This window comes from Blennius ocellaris (genome assembly GCF_963422515.1).
Source record: "Blennius ocellaris genome assembly, chromosome: 12".
Taxonomy (NCBI): Eukaryota; Metazoa; Chordata; class Actinopteri; order Blenniiformes; family Blenniidae; genus Blennius; species Blennius ocellaris.
In genome coordinates, this window is record NC_137661.1 from 4,103,088 (window position 1) to 4,127,568 (window position 24,481).

At 42.5% G+C, this 24,481-nt stretch overlaps 1 protein-coding gene across 1 annotated transcript in view; it reads left to right on the forward strand.

Annotated features, from left to right (window-relative positions):
• Nucleotides 1-4,891: 4,891 nt before the first annotated feature.
• Nucleotides 4,892-24,481, forward strand: part of myo7ba (myosin VIIBa) — a gene marked incomplete at both ends in the record, with an annotated part of 28,623 nt that continues 9,033 nt past the window's right edge. Inside the window, 30 exons of the mRNA XM_080506513.1 lie at nt 4,892-4,909; nt 4,999-5,100; nt 5,189-5,341; nt 5,875-6,059; nt 8,017-8,138; nt 8,252-8,394; nt 8,470-8,583; nt 8,676-8,829; nt 8,947-9,023; nt 9,109-9,228; nt 10,462-10,601; nt 10,691-10,901; nt 11,011-11,146; nt 12,348-12,523; nt 12,633-12,773; nt 12,867-13,025; nt 13,107-13,199; nt 13,403-13,497; nt 13,575-13,659; nt 13,744-13,962; nt 16,583-16,789; nt 16,878-17,090; nt 17,183-17,306; nt 17,782-17,866; nt 17,948-18,074; nt 18,171-18,290; nt 20,585-20,758; nt 22,729-22,956; nt 23,038-23,224; nt 23,336-23,425. Coding sequence (XP_080362639.1) covers nt 4,892-4,909; nt 4,999-5,100; nt 5,189-5,341; nt 5,875-6,059; nt 8,017-8,138; nt 8,252-8,394; nt 8,470-8,583; nt 8,676-8,829; nt 8,947-9,023; nt 9,109-9,228; nt 10,462-10,601; nt 10,691-10,901; nt 11,011-11,146; nt 12,348-12,523; nt 12,633-12,773; nt 12,867-13,025; nt 13,107-13,199; nt 13,403-13,497; nt 13,575-13,659; nt 13,744-13,962; nt 16,583-16,789; nt 16,878-17,090; nt 17,183-17,306; nt 17,782-17,866; nt 17,948-18,074; nt 18,171-18,290; nt 20,585-20,758; nt 22,729-22,956; nt 23,038-23,224; nt 23,336-23,425 — 4,198 coding nt within the window. The remainder of the gene's footprint in view (nt 4,910-4,998; nt 5,101-5,188; nt 5,342-5,874; nt 6,060-8,016; nt 8,139-8,251; nt 8,395-8,469; nt 8,584-8,675; nt 8,830-8,946; nt 9,024-9,108; nt 9,229-10,461; nt 10,602-10,690; nt 10,902-11,010; nt 11,147-12,347; nt 12,524-12,632; nt 12,774-12,866; nt 13,026-13,106; nt 13,200-13,402; nt 13,498-13,574; nt 13,660-13,743; nt 13,963-16,582; nt 16,790-16,877; nt 17,091-17,182; nt 17,307-17,781; nt 17,867-17,947; nt 18,075-18,170; nt 18,291-20,584; nt 20,759-22,728; nt 22,957-23,037; nt 23,225-23,335; nt 23,426-24,481) is intronic.

A 24,481-nucleotide genomic window follows, 5' to 3' on the forward strand; every position in this document is an offset into this window, starting at 1 on the left:
CCTTGTTTTCTGGGTTTTATCATGGAGCAGGACTTTCAGTTTGGCTGTAATTCATTGCCACTATGAGGCAGCTACTGATACTGGTTTTTACAATGCAGTTCTTCTCCCATTGGTCAAGATTTAACTTTACAGTTTGCGCGACACTTTCTTCCCTATTTTCTAAGTTTCACTTTCAAGCTTCATGTGCTAAATGTGCAGTTTGCTTCACATAGCTTTTATTAGGTTTGAGCACTGAAAGTGCCGAAAGAAGCTATTGAAATTGTAAAAATTACTATCATTATTATCAATATTATTAACTCATGCTTTCTTCAGGCATTTTTGAGGGCCTAAGCATACACAACGCTTTGTAACACTTTGCACAGTCATCAGGTCTGGTTAAAAATGTAATAATTTGGAAGAAGCACACGTGACTGGAACAATGGCTCGGCACGGTTCCACCTGGAAACATTTTTAAATTCAGCCCCCGCATCCTGTTTCACCAAGAGCTACAAAAGTCGGCACACATATGTAACACCCGAAGACGCACAAAAAAGACTCACATTCATACCGAAAAGTCAACAGCAAATCTGCAATAGTTAAATATATATTGGATTTTCACAGATTTTGGACCAAATAGAATTTTCCCTATTTCGAGTCATGGGAGGTAATTCCCATTTACCTGAAAATTGGTGTGGTGATAGAATAGAGATAGGTGAGCAAAGCGCCACAAAATGGCACCATAATATCTGAGGGCATGACCAAAAATGGACGTTTCACCACAAAACAGTCAGTGTTATGTGAAAATAGGAAGTGACGTTGTTGGGATCTGCAGGACCACAGAAAGTTTGTTCATTTCTGGGGAGAGACAATATTCATTTGTCATGAGACGCAGTCATGACATGAATTCTGACCCAGGAATGTTATGGCCTTTCACACCTAGAGTGGGGAAGGGTGGGACATTCTCCAGGACCTTCCTCCCCCCCTTTCTGCTCACAAGACTCTTCCCCCATGCAATCAGCCAGTCACTGATTGGTTGAAGCTCTCAGGCTTTGACACCTCTGAATCCACACGTGGACAAAAGGCTTTCAGCCAGCCTCCATTCAGACTCTTGCAAAGAAAACTCCAAGGAGGTGGGTTGCTGACGAGCTGCTCCCAGCAGCTCAACTCACCCAGCGTTAGCACACAGCTAACACGAGAGGCCGGCAACCAGAGGCCTTCACTCCTCAACTCTTCGACTGACCCAACCACGGGGGTCAGACCTTCCCCTGATCCAGAGACCAGCACCCAGAGTCTGCTCTCCAGGGAAACCAACCGGCTCCTTCAGGACGGACCAGGGAAACGACGCCTCACAGAACTTCTTTGTGTTTTCCTGAACAAGCAGGAAAACCATCACAGACCTGAGCGACCAGCTCCTCAGTCTGAACAAAGGAACAACCAGGAGCTGCAAAGAAGGACTCCTGAAACATCAACTTCATCTTTTTCTCCTCCGCCTGCAGAACCAGCAACCACAGTTAGCAGGAGGTGCTAACTACAGGAGAAGACACCAGCTTCCCTCCAGCAGGACAACAACTGAACTCCTTCAAGGAAGTGGGAACAACTGGGCATTACTCGAGACTAGTTAAACCTGATGCTATGATAGAACTGTTTAACTTTATGAAGATGTGTTGATTCTGTTACAGTGATCGCGTTCTGTTGATAATGATATTAGGAGCCGTTATCAACTTGTAAACCAACGTTAGCTCTGCCACAGACACAGGGTCTGCATGCTAATCTGCTTTACTAACTTGTTAACTCACAATCCTACACATATCACATCAAAGACAACATCACACAGTAACCGAACACCATCTGATGACTCCTGACGTTTTACAAAACAAGTCTCAGTCACATAAACTCATTCTAGAAATGGTCCTTTAGCAGAGACACACAGAATGTTCCATTGCTTCCCAACACATGGCCGAGACCCAGGACAGACCTCCTGCTCTCTGATAACCTCCATTTGGAATGTAGTTTCTTGTGATCCGCCATCTTGTTTTGTAGTTCCATCACACGTCTCACACACACACACTCCCTCCAACTCTCTCTCTCTCTTTCTCTCTCCACACACACACCTACACCTACACACACCCAGCTGTATATAGGTAGTTAGAATCTGTGTTTTATTTGTGTTCATTGTTAATAAATATAATGTTTGGAATCATACTTGCTGTTTTATTAATGTGCACAAAGGTGAATGAAATGTCGACCTCTTCTATGTCAAGAACTCCAAAATCCTTCAACCTTGACTGTTAATTCTGGTAATTGTAATTAATTTAACTATTAATTCAAATTCTTGATTAACTGTTTAGTATATCTTATGAGACTGATATAACTGAATTGGCTATCATTTCCTGTTAAGACAGGTGGAGCTCCGAGGTTCTGATACAGATCAGATTAAATTTCAACAACATTATTAATAACTATCTTTGATAATTATTAATCATTATCGATAGCCAACCATAACATAAATAGTGATGCATATGAGGTAGTAAATCCCTACATAATTGCCCCAACATAATGTCCGGGCTACATAATGGTCCCAACAACGTGTAAAAGGGCTTAACATCACTTGATCAGTGTCAAACTTGAGAAATTGCATCAGAGACCCACCCTCATCACAACTATGTGATTACTTTTACGAGTATGACATTTGGGGATGTGGCAGTGGGTAATCACGCCAGCAAACAGTAAGTGCAATGTAAATACCCTGTACATGTGTATGTAATTGTAATGTATTTGTTTAAAAAAAACGTGGCAACTCATTAAAGAATTTTTTTGCCAAGAAGAAAAATTGTTAAAGCAAAGAAACAATCATCCAAATTCAAATTTCCCTTTCGGTTCTGCAATGTTCAGAATGAAAAACAGAAAAGGATTTTTTTTTTTTTTTTAACACTGATGTACTATTGTATATGAGCATATACATTTCCATCGTACTGTGAGTTGCACTGAAATTCAACATGCACCGCGTTCTAACGCCCCAGGGTGTCTGGGGACCTGTTCAATGCTGCTTAAAGCTTTAAATAGAACTTTGCATTCCCTTTATTTAAATGACATTTGTTGGCTGTTTCTCGTCAAGAAGTGAAAGTTCTTGTAAATCTCTGCAAAGTACTTTCCTGTTTCATTCATCTTCAATTCAGGTTTAATTACATCTGTTAAATAAATACACTCTTTACATCAACTCCAGCATGAAATTGAAAAGCTTTGTCTTTGTTTTAAGCCTTTAGCTGTTTTCTGTTGGCCTAGACATTCTATTCTGTCATCTGATGTTTTGTAACCTCACCTGTCTATGAAAACACCCCTCCTTCTTCTGCTATTATAACAAATCACACCCTGAATATTCTTCATCATCCAGAGGAATTTAAGCAGGTCATCTTTTATATCTGCTGGTTTACAACATAATAGCCTCTGGGTGTTTAGCAAGCAGTGCTTGACCCATGACAGGAGTGTTTACGGACTAGAGCAGTGGCTTTCTGATGTTTTGTTGGGCGAGTCCGGCATGATTTCAACTCAAATACATGTTGTTGTTGATCACCATTATGTTATAATTATGTTTTTACACTCATTCACAAACGACCTGATGACCACAGGAGACACAGTGAGGGTTTTTGCTTTGACCAATAACATTTAACATCCGTGAGACACAGCTGCTATGGTGATACCAGGAAGAGCCTTGTGCCTGGCGGTCAGAATGACTGGGTGGCTCTACCTCGGCAGGAGCAAAGTCAAAAAGCCATAAAACACACATTGCTGGGAACACTTCCTGCTTCACTGCTTTTCTAAGGAAACATCCCTTCAGCAGAGGAAAGGGGGCTTCCAACAAGGACACAGAGGCCATCAGGTAAGAGCACACACCTTCAGTAATGTGGGAAAAATATGAAGTTAAATGATCATAATTCGGCAGAATGAAGAGAGACTTTTGTAATGTTTGGATATTTGTTTTAACTTTGTTTTTATTCTTAGTGTCATTGTCCAGTTAAGAAGCCCTTGCTTGGTCACGTCAGGCTTCTTTCTGGAACAAAAAGGGGGGGGGGGGGGGGGGGGGGGGGGGGGGGAACACCATGGAGAAATGTTAGAAGGTTGAAAAGAAAACACATTGTTTACACACTAGTTTGCTGACATATTTGAACAATAAATAGGTTAATGGAAAATTAAATGTATCGACACTTCTCTATACTCAGTCATCTTTTTGACTGAAGTGGGTTTTTTGCACACGCCAGCTCATGACAATGCTGATCTGGTAAAATAGCTTTCTGAGTTGAATCGACCATGTTGGTTTACCACCATGTTATTCTAAAACATCAAATAATCTATGTCTGCGCGTGTTTCTCATGTCATTCAAAGAAACACACAATATAACGTTGGCCATGAGTTTACCAGAGCGACTGTTTATGATTTATACATGTTTTCTTTTTAAAATTCAGTTCAAAGCAGTTCAACGACGAGTCTTGAAAGGTGAAAATGAATACATCTGGAGTATAATAGAAATACTTTAATAATCCCAGCAGCAAATTCTTTACAGTGTTGCTCCTCACAGTAAATTGAAAAAAGACTTGAATAAGAAATTGTTTCTTGTTTGTTACAGTGTCACAATAAATATGTATAGCTTTACAGTGATAAACACATTAAATGCATTTTATTTGCTTAATTGACTGATTAAATCATACAACTATTTAATCTCATCAACGGTGTGTTACGGATGCATAAATCTTGTTGTGAAGCGTAATCCATTCAAATATGGCCCATGAAAGAGTACTGAGCACACCTGACTTGACATAGACGGCAGGTTTGAATCAAGTATAACTGCAAAAACAAGGATCTTTGAATGGAAATACACTTCAACTTCTTTGCAGGCTTCATCCACATTTCTGGCACCATGTTGCATCTGAGTAAGGTATGGCATTTATCTTGATATTGACTTCAACAACAGTTTCCTTTACAACATTTGTATTTAAGATGACACTGTTGGGTTTGTTTACTCAGGGGGATTTTGTGTGGGTGGACACCGGTAGCGGTGTGCCAGTCGGTGCGGAGGTGACAGTGACTGACACGGGGCAGCTCCAACTGATCGACGATGAAGGAAAAGTATGACGGCCATCCCACTACCAGAGGTCCAGAGTAAAAGTGGTGTGACATTACTCCTTGCTGATGTCACTTGTTCTGTAATGTGCAGGCACACAAGATCAATAAGAAGACCCAGAGTGGCGTTCGCCTCATGCACCCCACCTCAGTAAAGGGCGTGGATGACATGATAAGGCTGGGGGACCTGAATGAGGCCGGGCTGCTCAGGAACCTCCTGGTGCGGCACAAAGAGGGCAACATATATGTACGTTTCTATTCCCAGCACATCCGACTTGTTTTACGATATCCTTGACACTTGCTCGGCGGTCCCACCTCTCGCCTGTAGACTTTGCCCTGTCGTTTATCTCCCTGCGGTTTGACTCCATGGGGACGAATGAGCCTCTGCTACAAGAGAAGGTTTCAGTGTTTCTGCATCTTGGCTTCAAAGCACCACAGTGTGTGTAAAGTCATGAGTCCAGCTATTTCCCTGCACAGAAAGCCCACTGCTCCTAAACACTCCAGGCGATATTTACAGACTGATGTTGTCTTGTCTTGGCAAAAACAATATTAACCGCCTGACACTTGGTCACGATTGGTGACTGTGACTAATCGGTGACTTGCGTGAATCTATGGAATCACATGCCTCGTGCGCCGCAGCGCTGGCTAAACACAGGGGTCATTTGGGTCACTGGTTTGCCGCTGCACCCCTACCATAATAACTTCATTATGCTCATGTACACAAACAAACCCCATCAAGTGTGCCACTGTGTGATAGTTAATGTCCCTCTCTGTTTCAAGACGTACACAGGCTCTATTCTGGTGGCGGTGAACCCTTACCAGCTGCTGCCCATCTACACCACAGACTATGTGCACATGTACACAGATCAACGGCTGGGCGAACTGCCGCCACACGTCTTCGCCATCGCAGACAACTGCTTCTTCAACATGCGCCGCACCCGAAATAACCAGTGCTGTATCATCAGGTCGGTTTTGCAGTCAAAACAAGATGCAAGTTTGCATTGACAGTAAAATGCAGTCTTTTCTTTGAATGAAAGTTACAATCACTACAATCGACATTTATATCGTTAACCTATACTTGCTTTTTGTGTGTCTGAATCTATGAAACAAATTCAGACTTCAAACAAAATCACAGCAACTCTCCTGAAAATGAAATTAAAAAAAACAATCTGAAAGAAAATAGACAGCAATCAACAATAGAAAAGTAGCAGGTTCTTCAAGATAATGCCCCCACGGTGCACACAACACCTCACTAATAATAATAATAATAATAATAATAAGAATCCCATTAATGTGCTGTGTGATGAGCAGCCAGATTGGTTGATGGAAGAGGAATTGACCACAGAGTTCAGCATAAACAAATAGAGCTTCATGACACATGATGAACTTTGTCGGCCCGTGAATGTTTTGATGGATTGAAGATGAAACTAGTTTTCAAAGCCAAATAGCTGCTGGTTTTTCATACAGTTAGATCGATGCAGTTCATGTCACCTTACAGACGGTACACAAACAGATGGCACACCCAAACTGAAACCAGCTGTAGTGGGTAAACACTGACAGGGGAGGCTGTCACATCCGGACGGTCAGCCATGCTGCAAATACAGCCAATTGTTGGTGTGGATAACAGGGATGTCCAGTTTCTGACTGTACTAAAACGACAGGTTGTATTGCACAGTTTGAAAACATACTTAAATGTGAACAATTTCTGAATGCAATCATATTTTATGTGAGAAAACTTTAAAAAAATTATCTGCATCTATAGGTTGTTATATCGTCATTTGACTGAGAACATATTAGGCTGAGTTTGACACCGCAGGACTAAACAAAGTAAAAAGATGAACATGGCTTTGAAAATCTGATCTTATTTTCCTCAGTGTTGCATTTTGTTTCCCATCAATTGATGATCACCTACTAATATATGTCCATGAAAAACTGCTAATATTCAGTAAAGCAGCTGTGGGACAGGTTGCTCCGTCTTGCTCACTAACATAACATTAAACATGACTTTTGTTTCCAATCTCTTTTTTGCATGTATAATCAGAATATGCAAATACATGTCTATTATTGAAGGGAGCGGGATGTAAGGTAAGTAAGAAAGCAATCAAGAAAATGCCTGTAACATTGTTGAATTGTTCCCTTTGTGTTAAAGTGGTGGCACTATATGTGTTAGAGAAAACAAATGACATAAATATATATATTTTGGTTTATATTTGAATTGCTGTCAAACGAAGTGCTTTTGGTATAAAACAACATAATGTTAAGTTCTGTGAGGACTTTTCAAGACTGAATCACAGCCGTGTTGATATTTAGTAAAACAACACAACCTCAACTCAATAGTAAAGCAAAACACCATAGGTGAAAAAACAAAGCAAGTGAGGGTGAGTTTACAATTTTGAACAAATTGCATTGACAGGTGGTGATTTTTGTAAATATTTTACACTTAAATGCCATTTGTTGGTATTTGTATTTGTGTTTTTCTTTTTTTGAAAAGGTGGTTCAATAAGCTTCAGTTTGTAGCTCCAGTGTAAAGACTTAATGGCAATCAACTTCTATCATTAAAAACTAATTTGCCATATTGAGAGGTGTTTATAAAGGATCCTGCACGACGATGTCTTCAGGACATCTTCTTATCTGTACTTTAATCAACTGTTAACTACAAACAGTTAATTCAAAATACGTTAGTATTGAACAATGATGTCATCCGAAGTGATAAGTTAAGTTAAGTTGCTAATATAGACCAGTGTACAGATGACCCAAATTGGGTCATGGACCAATCCCAAGATTTTAATAGACAATTGTTTGGCCGAAGTTGTTAGAAATTAAAGGTTTTGGTGAACTTGAACAAACTAAAGAGTAAAAATGAAGAAGAATTTCTGAAGATGCAGGTCAAACACTTTAACTTGTCTGCATTTGCCCCGTCAGTGGCGAGTCTGGAGCAGGGAAAACTGAGAGCACCAAGCTGATGCTCCAGTTCCTGGCTGCAGTGAGCGGGCAGCACTCCTGGATCGAGCAGCAGGTTCTTGAGGCAAACCCCATCTTAGAGGGTAAGAACCAAACAACCACATCAAAGTTTGCCCACAGTTTTTGGAATCAGTTCCTCTCCATCTTCTCTGTATTGATCTTTGTTGGGATTAAATCTTTGTTTTTTTTAACCCAGCATTTGGTAACGCCAAAACCATCCGCAATGACAACTCCAGTCGCTTTGGGAAGTACATCAACATCAACTTCAGTCAGGACGGGGCCATTGAAGGGGCTCGGATTGAGCAGTACCTGCTGGAGAAGTCTCGAGTGTGTCGTCAGGTGAGGGAATGTCTCACCTGATGGTATATAGGAGAAAACCAGAGCCCGGGTAGTGATGAATGTGTTTACGTGCAGGCCCCAGATGAAAGAAACTACCATGTGTTCTACGACATGCTGACGGGCATGCCAGCAGAGCAGAAGAAGATCCTCTCCCTTGGTAACGCTGAAGACTACAAGTATCTGACCATGGTAGGGTGAAATCCAACATCTTTGATATTTGTAGTGTGAAAAACGAATGAAAGGACAAGGATTCATAATCAGCTTTGACTCCACAACACCAGGGTAAATGCACCAGCTGTGAAGGACGCGACGGCGGGAACGAGTACGCTCACTTTCGTTCTGCTCTGAAAGTCCTCGAGTTCTCCGAGAATGACTCCTGGGAAACATCCAGACTGCTTGCTGCCATCCTCCACCTGGGAAATGTGAATTTTACAAGTAAGGGAGAGAAAGCGCCAAATCAAATGCATGCCCTGTGTTTTGGAGCGTTTCTGTCAAATGACTGAAATCCTTGCTCTCTTTTCTGCTGAGTAATTATTATTCCCTGCATTTCAGGCACCATGGTGAATAACCTGGAGGGCTGTGACGTCCGCAAATCTTCCCACTTCACAATGGCGAGCCAGCTTTTGGAGGTATGTGCCCCCCACCCCCCCCCCCCCAATGTAAATACAAAACATGGAACTGACTTCATCTGACAGCTTAGTCTTGTTACCTCAGGTGGATCCCAAAGCTCTGGACAGCAGTCTGACTCAGCACTCCTTCATGACCGCCAGAGAGAGCGTGGTCCGACCGCTGACCTCCACACAAGCCGTGGACGGCAGGGACGCCTTCGTCAAAGTAAAACCAGTCACACTGAGAATACGAACTTCAGAATAAGTCCGTTTCTGCTGCGTTGCAGCTTGAGGGTTAAGAGGTGTAAGACATTAGTCTCTATGAGCGCAACAAAAAATATCAATCAACAACTGATGAATCAATCAGTGTAGTTACCGATTTACTGCTTACTAGAAGACGAGGCAAAGTTTAATAACTTCAGTGGGTACATGAATGTGTTACAATCAGCAGGGGCTTTTCTGGATACCTTGGAGGCTCCAGGCCAGACGTATTATTGTAACTGCTGTTTGCAGGTCTCAGCTTGTCAAAAATGTTTCAAACATTGTGCACAAGTTGCCATAAATACTTTTTTTTCGTTTATCAGTCCTGAATCTGAAAAGCGACATCGACAGAAGAGTAAAAAGAAGAGTACAATGCTTAGAGTACTGTACGTTATTATGTCATGTCATTTGGACAGCTGTAGATCTGGTCGGGGAAAGTACAAACTGTGACTAAATGACTTTCACTTCTCTAGTTATTTATATTATTTTGCATGCCCTGGTGGAGAGGGTCGCTTCACTTTTTCAACGTGTGTCACAACAGCAGCACCAGAAAACAAGAAACTAGCAGGAGGCCCCATTAGGGAGATTCTCAAACTGTTGCTTCAGTCAAAAGAGGTACAGAAATGTACCATTGATGTCAATGATTTTCAGCAAATGCCAGTCATTCTCCTCCTGGCCTCTCTCTCTCTCTCTCTCTCTCTCTCTCTCTCTCCCTCCCTCCCTCCCTCCCTCCAGTTTAGGCCCATAAGCAAAGCTGCCTTGCCCAAACTGGATCAAACCCTCTGTCAGTCATGAGGACTCAGTTAGTTCAGGATTAAAGATGATGGTGATACTCTTCTTCTAGTAAACATGAGTTTAGGGAAATAGTAATAGAGTGTCTTTCAGTGGAGGTGGCTGGTTTAGAAAATGGTAATGTAAATGCTAGAGCTTACCAGTGGATCAATTCGCAGAGAAACGACAGAAGCCCTGCAGAAGTACAAGATTAACAGTTTTACCAATTTGAAATATAAACAGCAGGCCTAATGTGTGCAGACAGGATGTATGATCAACAACACGTTCAAAAGACCACATCAACATTTACACATAAAGTACACTTCTCACTGGACAAAGAGTAGAAACCAAAACAGCAAAGCTGCCTGCTGACGTGTTGACATGCTGTCTGGTGCTTTCATCGCTGATCTCTGTATCATTTGTGCAGGCGATATATGGACGACTCTTTGTTTGGGTGGTGGACAAAATCAACTCAGCCGTTTACAAGCCACCTGAGGAGGAAAACGATGTCCGACAGTCAATCGGCCTGCTCGATATCTTTGGCTTTGAGAACTTTGACAAAAACAGGTCGACTTTTACAGCAGTTCTCACATCATCCCAGCTTTGCAGAGTTTGTTCTTTCAGACTAAAATCCCTCTGCCTCTGCTCCCTTTCAGCTTTGAGCAGCTGTGCATCAATTTTGCCAACGAGCAGCTGCAGCAGTTCTTTGTTAAACATGTTTTCAAGCTGGAGCAGGAGGAGTATGCCTTAGAGAGCATCGTCTGGAAGCACATAGACTACGTGGACAACCAGCACACCTTGGACGTGCTGGCCAACAAGCCTCTGAACATGATGGCACTTATCGACGAGGAAAGCAACTTCCCAAAGGTCCTTGTCTATCATGCACCTTCCATAAAATTCCATAATTCTTTTTTCTTTTTCTTTTTTTTTAATAATTCAAAGATGCTAATAAAGTTGTAATATGACCCATTTTCAGGCCACAGACGCCACACTTCTCCAAAAGCTGAATCAAGTTCATGGGAAAGGAAATGTCTACCTTTCTCCAAAGAACAACTACGAGACGCAGTTTGGGGTCCAGCATTTTGCAGGAGCGGTCTACTATGACTCAAAAGGTATTAGATCTGCTAAAAAAGAAAAATCAGTTGGGCTGATAGTTTGAGAAAGTCATAAAAACAAAGCAAAATAAAATGATAATTTTTAAGAAAACAGCTCTGCTCCAAAACATCTAAAAACATCTGACACACAAATGAATCCATATGCAACCAAAAGTGCACTTTCCCAATGGTTTAGCATTCTAAACTACACTCTAAAACAGAACAAAAACTCAACACCAGACAGTTATTCAGAACATTTCTCTCATCCAGCTTGTTATCTTAAATACATCCTTTACCTCTGTTAGCGTTCCTCCTCATGTGTGTTGAATAGATCAGTGATGCTCTTATTTGAAGAAAATTCCCAAAAACAATCTCTTGGAGAAAAGATGTAAACAAAGACCAAAAAAACACAACAGACCATATGTATGAAGTGTCAGTCTTTGAGCATTTATTTGTAAACATGGCCAAAAACCAGTAAAGACTAACAACCCAAATAGTTTTATTCTGATGTGATAAAGGTACTTATAGGTTAGTCGGGATGCAAGTGCTATTAATTCTTCTCATCATTAGTTGATTTGGTTCCTGTCAAAGTTGCTCTCAACATTTACAGGTTGTGTGCATTGAAAGTGATCTTACAACACACATACTGAGATATATGTATCTAAGTGTTGTGCAGATGAATACCAAAATATTGATTTACCCCCCCAACACACACACGCACGCACGCACACACACGCACGCACGCACGCACACACACACGCACACACACACACACACACACACACACACAGTGAATGTATTTTTGGATTGTGAGAGGAAACCCACACACACGCCACTCAGCCCCTATATTTCTTCTTCTGTGTGTGACTAGTGATGCTAATAGATGTTCACGTGGAAGCTGGCCGCTAACAGTCATGTTTGGAACTTATTAAGATTACTCTTTGCCTTGATGTCTTACTTAAGGTCAATTCCAAAGAAAATATCTTTAACTCTTTATTTTTTCTGATTTCTAAATCAGAATCTAAATCAGATTTGTGTACAAAGTACCAGTAGGTAGTCTCTGCAATATCAGTAGTGGTGTTAGCTGGCTTTGGACCAGGATGGGTTTGTGAGATTGTGCAACAAACTCTAGACTCTACTTTTACAGTCATTGATGAATTGTAACCTGTAACGATGATCTTCCTCTGCTGTGTTCTCACCACACCTGTTTTGGTTTCAGGCTTCCTGGAGAAAAACCGCGATGCCCTCAGCACAGACCTGATTCAGCTGGTGCAGACCTCCACCAACAAACTCCTCAAAAGTGCGTTTCACAACGAGCTCTCTGGTGGCTCCTTAACAATCAAGACTAGTGTCAACCCCAAGCTGGTCATCACCACGCCGAAGAATAGCCTGAGGGTCAGCGCCGCCTTTCAAAGCTCCAGTACTTTTAACCAGACATCTAATAGAGACACATTAGTGGTGAACAATTATTTACATTGTGTGATGTTTGTATTGTGTGTGACAGCAGGCCGTGGATAACAAGAAGCGTGTGCCAACTCTGGCCGGACAGTTTCGGAAGTCTCTGGAGTCGCTGATGAAAACGTTGACCGCATGCCAGCCGTACTTCATACGCTGCATTAAACCCAATGATTTCAAGAAGCCATTCGTGAGCACAGAATACCATTGACTAAAATGAGATGCCTCCTTAACAGACAGACTGTGGCGGCTAGATCAATGTCTCTTTGCTTCTTTGTCTCAGGTGTTTGACAGGGAGCTGTGCATAAGGCAGCTCCGCTACTCTGGCATGATGGAGACCATCAGGATCCGGAAAGCTGGCTATCCAGTGCGCTACAGCTTCAACGACTTTCTTGATCGCTACCGCGTCCTGCTGAAGGCTCACATGTGTGATCCCAAAAAGGTGTGTTGGACACGATGGCGTGAGAAGTTTCTCAATATGTCCCCTCCCTTTGTTGTGATCACAATTGTTTCTGTTTATCAGGAAAGCAAAGAGAAATGCTGTGAAAGCATCTGTAAAAGTGTTCTTGCCGGGAAAGGTGACTGGAAGACTGGCAGAACAAAGATATTCCTCAAGGTACAGCCCAGACCCTCGGAAACATATTTGCTCATAAGTATGTTGGCGCTATTTATGAAACCTGTGTAGGGAATGTAAAAGTGGTGTCACCTAAAATAACACGATATCCCAACAACTGCCTAAATGTATGCATTCAGTGCAGAAATCAGAAACTAACTGTAGCAAACTGAAACTTAAATAATGAGAGCAATGTTTTCCCTCAGGACTTTCATGACACAATCCTTGAACTGGAGCGAATGAAACAACTGAATATAAAAGCACTTTTGATCCAGAAAGTCCTGAAAGGCTACAAATACAGGTGAGGTACAACCTCGAGCCTTTTTCTTTTAAATATGAAGTGTAATTTCATAATTGTATGATTTGTGCCCTCAACAGGAGAGACTTCCTGAGGAGAAGGGCAGCAGTGCTGGTCATCCAGAAACACTGGAGGGGTCACAAAGGAAGGAAGCTGTACAGAATGGTGAAAGTCTTCTTGTCCTGTATTTAAAAAAGCAAAAAATCCTCCTCTGGCTTTCACTAAACTGCAGTTGCTTTTGGATTCTAGGTGCAGCTGGGCTTTGCCAGACTTCAGGCACAGGTTCGTTCTCGTCAGATGCACTTTCAGTACAAGAAGAAGCGGGAGGCCGCCCGCGTGCTGCAGGCCCAGGTCAGAGGATTCCTGGCCAGGAAGGAGTGGAGGCGTAAGAGAACAGCTGTCGTCCTGCTGCAAGCTCACACCAGGGGCATGCTGGCCAGGAAAAATCTCAAGGACATGAAGAGAGCCGTGAGTACAACAAGGAACCTCCACATCTCAACAACTGGAAAAGAAGATAAGAATGTTTTGATTGATTTGATTTCTCATGTTTCAAGAGTTCACTTCTAGTTATGTTTCTTCAGTCTGATAATTATTTAAGATATTTTATGCATTAAATATAACTGATAAACTTATTTTAATTGTGTTTTTTTCTAAAGGCATTTTTTGTTTTTTTAATTTAATTGACTTTTGTGACCCAATGCCCAAAGAATGTCTTGAAGGAAATATCTTCCCGTTTGCACATTTCAGTCTTTGGGTTCTCACAATATTCACAGTTCACTTTTGATAAAAGGATTTATATGATCATTTCAGTTAATAATTATGTTAATAAGTTTAGGATTTATTGATGCCAACACCAAATACCCAACAAGAACTGCCTTACACCCAGAGACATACTGTAGTGTACACAATACAGGTGATTTCAACCTCAGGTAATGAGAAATGAAACTAGAAATATATACAAAAGGCATAACTAAATACCTTTAGGACGCGCCTGTATATTGTGTGTCTCTCGGACCTCTCAAGTCATTACTATACTCACATAATGTGTAGGGATTTACTACCTCATATGGATCACTATTTATGTTTTGGTTGGCTATCGAAAATGATTAATAATTATCAAAGATAGTTATTAATAATGTTAATGAAATGTAATCTGATGTGTATCAGAACCTCGGAGCTCCACCTGTCTTAACAGGAAATGATAGCCAGTTCAGTTCTATCAGTCTCATAACATATACTAAACAGTTCATCAGGAATTTGTATTAATAGTTAAATTAATTACAATTACCAGAATTAACAGTCAAGGTTGAAGGATTTTGGAGTTCTTGACACAGAAGAGTCAACATTTCATTCACCTTTGTGCTCATTAATAAAACAGCAAGTATGATTCCAAAAATTATATTTATTAACAATGAAAACAAATAAAACACAGATTCTAACTACCTATATACAGCTGGGTGTGTGTGTGTGTGTGTGTGTGTGTGTGTGTGTGTGTGTGTGTGTGTGTGTGTGTGTGTGTGTGTGTGTGTGTGTGTGTGTGTGTGTGTGTGTGTGTGTGTGTGTGTGTGTGTGTGTGTGTGTGTGTGTGTGTGTGTGTGTGTGTGTGTGGAGAGAGAGAAAGAGAGAGAGAGAGTTGGAGGGAGTGTGTGTGTGTGAGACGTGTGATGGAACTACAAAACAAGATGGCGGATCACAAGAAACTACATTCCAAATGGAGGTTATCAGAGAGCAGGAGGTCTGTCCTGGGTCTCCACCATGTGCTGATAGCAATGGAACAATAGAAGCTAGCCGTAGCATCTGCTTCCGGTGTGTCTCTGCTAAAGGACCATTTCTAGAATGAGTTTATGTGAATGAGACTTGTTTTGTAAAACGTCAGGAGTCGTCAGATGGTGTTCAGTTACTGTGTGATGTTGTCTTTGATGTGACATGTGTAGGACTGCGAGTTAACAAGTTAGTAAAGCAGATTAGCATGCAGACCCTGTGTCTGTGGCAGAGCTAACAGTGGTTTACAAGTTGATAACAGTGCCTAATATCATTATCAACAGAACGCGATCACTGTAACAGAATCAACACATCTTCATAAAAGTTAAACAGTTCTATCATAGCATCAGGTTTAACTAATCTCGAGTAATGCCCAGTTGTTACCACTTCCTTGAAGGAGTTCAGTTGTTGTCCTGCTGGAGGGAAGCTGGTGTCTTCTCCTGTAGTTAGCACCTCCTGCTAACTGTGGTTGCTGGTTCTGCAGGCTGAGGAGAAGAAGATGGAGTTGATGTTTCAGGAGTCCTTCTTTGCAGCTCCTGGTTGTCCCTTTTGTCCAGACTGAGGAGCTGGTCGCTCAGGTCTGTGATGGTTTTCCTGCTTGTTCAGGAAAAACACAAAGAAGTTCTGTGAGGGTCCCTGGTCCCGTCCTGGAGAAACTGGTTGGTTTCCCTGAAGAGCAGACTCTGGGTGCTGGTCTCTGGATCAGGGGAAGGTCTGACCCCCGTGGTTGGGTCAGCAGAAGAGTTGAGGAGTGAAGGCCTCTGGTTGCAAGAGCGTCTGGTGTTAGCTGTGTGCTAACGCTGGGTGAGTTGAGCTGCTGGGAGCAGCTCGTCAGCAACTCACCTCCTTGGAGTTTGCTTTGCAAGAGAGAGAGAAGCCTGGCTCCGCAGGCTCTTTGTTCCACGTGTGGATTCAGAGGTGTTAAAGCCTGAGAGCTTCAACCAATCAGTGACTGGCTGATTGCATGGGGGAAGAGTCTTGTGAGCAGAAAGGGGGGGAGGAAGGTCCTGCAGAAGGCCCTCCACCCCCACTGGGTGTGATGGTCGATCACATTCCTGGGTCAGAATTCATGTCATGACTGCGTCTCATGACAAATGAATATTGTCTCTCCCCAGAAATTAACAAACTTTCTGTGGTCCTGTTGAAATCCCAACAATGACTCAAGCCATTTTGTACATTGGTCATTTACATATTTCCACACAAGACTTCGTCAGATTAGATAGTTTTAACAAAAATTAACAGTAAGCACTAAGTTTACAAACTCCTCCTTAAAGAGCTCAGAAGAAGTTGCTTTCCTCTGACCTCAAACTGTGTCACATCCTTCCAGAGGTACCTCTCTGCTAAAGAACAGGACAAAGAACGACTGGCTATGCTGGAGAAACAGAGGTACTTGGAAGAAGTGTTGAGAAAGAAGAAAGAGTTGGACGCCCAAGATCAGAGTGAGTCCATCACAGACCAGGAAATGGACGACATCTTTGGCTTTCTACCCAGTATGGTTGGAGGGAAGGACGGAGAAGCACCTTTGGGACTTGAGGTTTGGGGACAAAAACTTTTTGGCCACAGTGCTTAAAATTCAGATGAGATTTGATGAGTAAATGGTATTTGTGTGTGTATATTTTCAGAAATTTGATGGAAAGAGGATGATTATTGAAGAAATAGACATTGATGACATTCCCATGGAGGAAACTGCTCTGGAGGAAGACTACAGTGACCTGGATGAGTTCTCCTTCTCCAAATTTGCCTCCATAAACTTCCAGGGGGCTGCCACCCCCACCCACGTCCGTCAGCGTCTTCGACAGCCCCTACTCTACCACGAGGATGAGGGGGATGTTCTGGTGCTGCTTCAGACCTGTTTTTTTTCCTCTCAGCAGTTCTGGCCTTGCTGTTTGACTAAATTTCAATCCAACGTCTTTTGTGTTTTCACCAGGCTTCTCTGACAGTGTGGTGGATCATCCTGAGGTTCATGGGAGACCTTCCTGAGCCAAAGAAGCAACAAAGCTCTGCACAAGAGCGACTTCAACCTCAGGACCTAATCTCCAAAAACGAGAGACGTCTCAGCAGCACAGTCAGCCTGGATCAGGTACACATTCCCACAATATATCCTTTTATTCTTTTCATTTTGTAGATGTGGTGTAATATCATGACAAACATTCAAATGTCCTTCATCTTTGCTTCAGAGCGCTAAGGCATAACAAAGAATTAACACCTTTAATGGTCTCTGATGAATCAGCACAAAGCAGGAATAGTTCAGTGTTTGGTAACTTTCTGACAACAAACAAAAAGTTTTCTTCCAACAAACATCTGTTGGTCAACAAAATGGAATCTCAAAATCTGCTTTGAATTCCTGCTTTGAGTTATCCGGCAGGTGTGATGAAAGCTGGAACACTTCGACCTTGATTTTCTGTTCAATGAGTTTCATAACAAGGGACACTGAATCATTTAATTCACAGTCAGGAGATCAAAACAAAGGGTCCAAGCATCTCACCATGCAGACTGTGAAAGAGGACAACGATGTCATGATTGGAGAGGGACCCACCCTGGACAAGCCACTGACCTCTCTGGAAAAACTCCACATCATTGCGGGGTACGCCATCCTCAGACGTGACCTCAGGTGAGAACAGTTTGATTCCGAAGCTGCTTCGCTCTCTATCAGATTTCTCTTTCTAAGCCTCTACCGACACGGTTCACACAGGGATGAGATTTACTGTCAAATCTGCAAGCAGCTTCAGGACAACAACAATCCCAAAAGCTACTTCCGTGGATGGATCCTGCTGTCTCTCTGTCTGGGCAGCTTCCCTCCAAGTGATCGCTTCATAAGAGTCAGCATCACAGCCACACCGGCCACTGTACATTTAGAAAAAGGTACTCAATGCGGTGACATTGTCCTCATTCGCTTTTATCTCTTGCCTCGACAGTACCTCCAGAGTTTCATTCGTTTTGCTCCCAGAGGGTACGCGACGTACTGCGCTGAAAGGCTGCGACGAACTGTGACGAACGGAGTGCGAGGAGAACCTCCTGCCTGGCTGGAGCTACAGGTCCTGAGATCAACTTGAAAGAACGCAGTGGATATAAAAGATGTGCTGATATGAATTTGGAGGAAAAAAAACAACAACTTTCATGTAGACAAGCCAGTGATGCCGGTTAATTCATTAGGGGTTACTCTCATATGACCACTTTTTTCAATAACTAGTAATCTAATGTGTTACTATTTCCAAACCAGTAATCAGATTAAAGCTACTTATTCAATTCACTGTGTGTTACTATTGTAGCGTCCAAAAAGACAAGTTTCTTGTCTGCAAAGCCGCGTTATTATTAAACAAAACCGACCCCTCCTCCGTTCTCCGCCAGACACATACACAGTGCATGCAGTCATCTGACCAGCCCCTTCTCCACTCTCAGCCAATCACAGGCCAACCTGCACTAACTGTGCATGCAGGTAACACAAAAGAATTGGAACCAACCATCGTCATCAATGAACCTTAACATTGCAATAAGCCCCCTCTTTTTAAATTAATCAATCAATCAATGAAAGACTTTATTTGTCGGGGGGGGGGGGGGGGGGGGGGGGGGGTGAAGTCGCATAGAGCAGGCAGTACAAATAAATAAAGAAATAATGCAACAACAGACTACATCTCTGGGTAAATAAATACCAGTAATAGTAAAAATGTGCTAATAAAAGCATGAGTCAGATATAAATTCAACAAAGAATGAAGGTCAAAGGTCAAATATGTATAAACATGGTGCAGGAGGCAGGGATCAGCAGAATTTTTGGCAAAACAGGTTGTAATTCTTTTGTTCAGATGATGAGGGTGTGTCGGCAGCTGCTGAAAGTAACTAAAAATTTACTTGTAATCTGACGTAGTTACTTTTATAAACAAGTAATCTGCAGTAACTAAGTTACTTTTAAAGGAGTAACTAGTAATCAGTAATCGGATTTGTTTTTTAAAGTAACTGTGGCAACACTGTAGACCAGTGTTTTTCAACCACTGTGCCGCGGCACACTGGTGTTCCGCGAGATCTAGTCAGGTGTGCCATGGGAAATTATCCAATTTCACATTTTTTCTAAAAGAACATTTACTCACAGCCGCTGTCAGCTGTGAGAGCAGTGTGCAGCGTAATCGTGTATAAATACTGTGGCGAGCGCCGCGGAAGAATTGCTCTGAGTCGAATTTCTATTCTGCCAGCTGAACACCAGAGGCTTTTATTTTGACATGTCCAACAAACCAAACCAAACTAGACGAAATAATTAACTATCTGAACCGAGGAACAAAAACACAAGCACAAATCAACACACAATCAACAACCCCAACAATAACCCTCAATAACCTCCGGCAACACATAAGCTGAACTCCCATCATGCCCTGCAACGACCAACTCAGTGATCGCGACAATACTCTTCACCACTAGATGGCAGCACAGAACGTTGCCGGTGAAATCGAAACTTAACAGACGTCAGTCTGGTTAATCACCACCACCTGCTACCATCTTGTATCAAAGTACTGTGTCAGTGACAGTGATGGAGAAGTTTTAGAAAAGGAAGAATCTAACCAGGATCTCAGCTCTTCATCCATCAGGTCCAGGTTTCACACTGAGTGAGTACAAATAAAAAAAAGAAATTGGGAAATACTTTTTTTCTGTATTTATTTGATTCCTGTTGATAAAGCATTGATGAGAATGACTTTATATTGTTAATAGAGGCTACAGAGTTTCAAATTTTAACATTTTCGGGTGGTGGTGGTGGTGTGCCTCGAGATTTTTCCAAAGAAAAAAGTGTGCCTTGGCTCAAAAAAGGTTGAAAAACACTGCTATAGACAACCATCCCAGCTCATTTTAGATTTTAGCAAAAGGTTTTTGTGTACTATTTGCATCTTCACAAGATTTGTGAGACACTCTGTTGAATTTGACCAGTGGGATCGAGGAATTGCTGTTTTCAGAACTCAACCAGTCCTGTCTGGAGATTGTGAGCTGAGAGTTCCTCTAAAACAATCTGCATGTGATATTTAATACCTTATATTTATCTCACAACAGAGGAGGCTTGTTCTCGATCTGGTTAACATTTGAAGTACTAATCGTGCTCAGTGTACATGATAAGACCTACATTAGATCAAGCAAAGCTGCATTCACATCACATCTGAAGGTAGATATTTCAACAAAACATCTCCATCGGATCCAGAAGCCAGAGATGCTTCCAAGTGCAGGATAAGTCATCAGACATTAGAAACTGTTTATTTAAGATATAGAAAAAAGGACATTATATTTGAAGACACCCTAACTTGGCATCAGATTGTGTTAAATTCATTCAATCAACGAACTGCTTTGTTTGTGACAGGCAACCAAGACTAAAAAGCCCATAATAGTGTCAGTGATACTGCTGGATGGCCGCTCCATCAACCTTCCTGTTGACTCAGCATCCACATCCAGAGAGGTCTGCCAACTCATCGCGAACAAAATCAAACTCAAAGACACCTTTGGCTTTTCTATTTATGTCGCCCTGTATGAAAAGGTATGTACATTTCATTTTTAAATCTGTAGTATGTGTTTTATTGTGATAGATCATGTTATTGTCTTCCATAACAAGATCTCTCATAAAATGAGATATTTTTCAATCTTCATGCGAAAGTCCTGTAAAGCTGCAGCATAGGGAGCACAAACCCACCATGTGCTTATGAAAAAATTATTTGCTCACACTTTAGAAACATTTCAACAATTATTTCTTCAGAAACTATAGTGAAGCCTTTGTTTGACTTGATTTGATGTCTTTTTTGCAGTTTTGCTGCAAAGATTCTTCTCATAAAATTTCTAAATCAGCTATATTATATTTGCTTGTCACATCAACATGTGTTCTGAATCACTCTGTTCAATGTCCTGGGTCTGCCCCGAGGCCTCCTACCGGAGGGACATGCCCAGAACACCTCCTGCGGGAGGCGTCTGGGGGGGCATCCGAAACAGGTGCCCAAGCCACCTCAGCTGGCTCCTCTCGATGTGGAGGAGCAGCGACTCTACTCCGAGCTCCTCACCCTATCGCTAAGGGTGACTGAGCTCCTCACCCTATCTTTAAGGGTGACTGAGCCCCTCACCCTATCTCTAAGGGTGACTGAGCCCCTCACCCTATCTCTAAGGGTGACTGAGCCCCTCACCCTATCGCTAAGGGTGACTGAGCTCCTCACCCTATCTTTAAGGGTGACTGAGCCCCTCACCCTATCGCTAAGGGTGACTGAGCCCCTCACCCTATCTTTAAGGGTGACTGAGCCCCTCACCCTATCTCTAAGGGTGACTGAGCCCCTCACCCTATCTCTAAGGGTGACTGAGCTCCTCCCCCTATCTCTAAGGGTGACTGAGCTCCTCACCCTATCTCTAAGGGTGACTGAGCCCCTCACCCTATCTCTACGGGTGCGCCCAGCCACCCTACGGAGGAAGCTCATTTCAGCCGCTTGTATCCGGGATCTGGTTCTTTCGGTCATGACCCATAGTTCATGACCATAGGTGAGGGTAGGAACGAAGATTGACCAGTAAATCGAGAGCTTCGCTTTTTGGCTCAGCTCCTTCTTCACCACGACGGACCGATACAACGACCACATAACTGCAGACGCTGCACCGATCCGCCTGTCGATCTCACGCTCCATCTTCCCTCCACTCGTGAACAAGACCCCGAGATACTTGAACTCCTCCACTTGGGACAAGGGCACTCCACCGACCTGGAGGAAGCAATCCACCTTTTTCCGGTCGAGAACAATGGCCTCAGATTTAGAGGTACTGATCCTCATCCCAACTGCTTCACACTCGGCTGTGAACCATGTCAGTGCACGCTGAAGGTCCTGGTTTGATGAAGCCAGCAGAACCACATCATCTGCAAAAAGCAGAGATGAGATCCTGTGGTCCCCAAACCGGACCCCCTCCAGCCCCCTGGCTGTGCCTAGAAATTCTGTCCAGTCCAGACGAGTCAACCACAACAGTCCCTGCACATCCAGAGACTTAAGGAACTCTTAACACTTCACAGTAACTGCCAGTCACAATAGATTGACAATGTGTGTTATGTAATATAATCATAACACAGTAATCTCAGAGCACATACACCTGACAACAACAGGAGTGACTATGACAGTGGATAACAATTTAATTTGGCAGAAACAGCTTTTCTCCTTCTCTTTTCTGATCAAACTATAGAACTACCTGTTGTACAGTGATCTCTGCATAAGCAGGTATAACAGGTCAACCTTCGCTCTCCCATCACAAGTCTTTTCTGCATGAAGCCACTTCTTAATCTCATCATTTGTAGGACATGTCAAAAGCTTTCACAGTGTGACTGTGTCAGGGGATGAAACAGCTACAAAACTGCAAAACAAAAGTGTGCAAGCAAATCCTTCAGAATTAATTCAATACTGATCAGTCGATGACTATGAGGAGTTGATGCAAAAAAAAAAAACTTGACAAAGGTATAACTGTCTAACCTCAGTTCATGATTTGTTTGTGAAGGTGTGGGCTCTGGGCAGTGGCCATGAGCACGTGATGGACGCCATCTCCCAGTGTGAACAAGAAGTGAAGAGGAGGGGAGGTCAGGAGCAGCACACTCCCTGGAGACTCTTATTCCGCAAGGAGATCTTCACCCCTTGGCACGATAGCAAGGAGGACAAAACCAGTACAGACCTCATCCACCGGCAAATCATCCATGGGCTGAAATCAGGAGAGTACCAATGTGAAAAGGTGAACCCATGTTGATGGCAAACACTGGTTTTTAACTCTCAAAATGCTTCCCGTATAAACAACACATTCCTACTTTCACAGGAGGATGATTTGGTTCAGCTGGCTGCTCAACATCTGTACATTATACACGAGTCAGACAGCAGCAAATCAAATGTGAAGGAAGCCGTGCAGGACTGTATCAAGAGCTCGTTGCTGGAATCGAAGTCAGAGGCCAAGTGGGTGCAGATGGTCAGCACAGCTCATGCTCAGGTCAGTCCTGTATCAGATGGTGCAGCATGCAAAGCTTCAACGAAGGCTCTAAAAGCCCGTGATCAGATTGAATGTTTCTGTCTCCTTTTCAATCCATTCAAGGCTCGGTATCTGGCTGCAAGACAAAAAGTAGACTTGGTGGAGGCAGATATGGTCGACTTTGCCCGGGAGGCGTGGCCCATGTTGTTCTCCAGGTTCTTTGAGGTCACCAAAGTTTCAGGTGGGCCCGGGATCACGAGAAACCTGAAGCTTATCCACCGAGTTCTGTTTTGTGATCTACAGCAAAATTATGTTCAATGGCATGTCAGATAGGAGTTTTGTGTGTGTGTGTGTGTATTTATAACTGGACAGAACTGTTAAAAGTGCTCATGGAAATAAGATAGTGAACAAGCCAAAAAACGACCAAAAATACCTCTAAAACTACAATACATACCAGTCTGTTTTGGTCTGTGGCGAGGAAGCAGGATCATAGTGTCTCGTGCATTAACACCTGCTGTAGAGAAAAAGAAAACACAATGTATAGTTCCTCATCACAACCAAGCAGTCCTCCACAGCCATAGTAGTCAGTGATTCAAATATACACTGAATCCACAGCATTTTCCTCTCTATCGCTCTCATTGTTCAATGTGAAAGTGACAAATGGACAGACGACAAAACAGTGCAGCGTGCAGTGCATGCCTCAATTGTGAGAACAAATCACAGACTCAAACCTACATTTAAAAAGCTTCACAAACAGCCGAGCGTTTGCTTTGGAAAAGAGACAACCAGAATTATTTCTAAATTCACAAGAATTCAATTGCAAGTTTACAAAAGATATCAAATGAAGGCCACCCTTTTAAAAAGTGCTTATATTCTATAGGCTGGAAAAAAAATCTAGCTATTTCTAAAACGTGGGCCGTTGTAAATAAGTAGCCATGATGAGGACGGACTGAATTCTCAATAAGCAAAGGAAAGGAGGCTTGTTGCTTCCTTTAGAGCCTCCTTTAGCCTAGGAAACACTGATGCTTCCTTTAGAGCCTCCTTTAGACACTCCACGACAGAAAGTGCTGTGGAACTGCGCTTTTAGTGTACCTCAGACGAGTATGTCAGGGACCACACTTCCTTTTGTTGTTTGCTGTGGAACACACAATAACACATGGCATTCAACATGTCTGATCACTGGTATAAGTCAGGTTTTAGGTGGAATCTTACAACTTTGTTAAGTTTTTGCGGAGTCATTGGTGTAACAAGGGCACAGGGACTTCTTTTTTTGTGTAACTCTGACCACTTAATATTG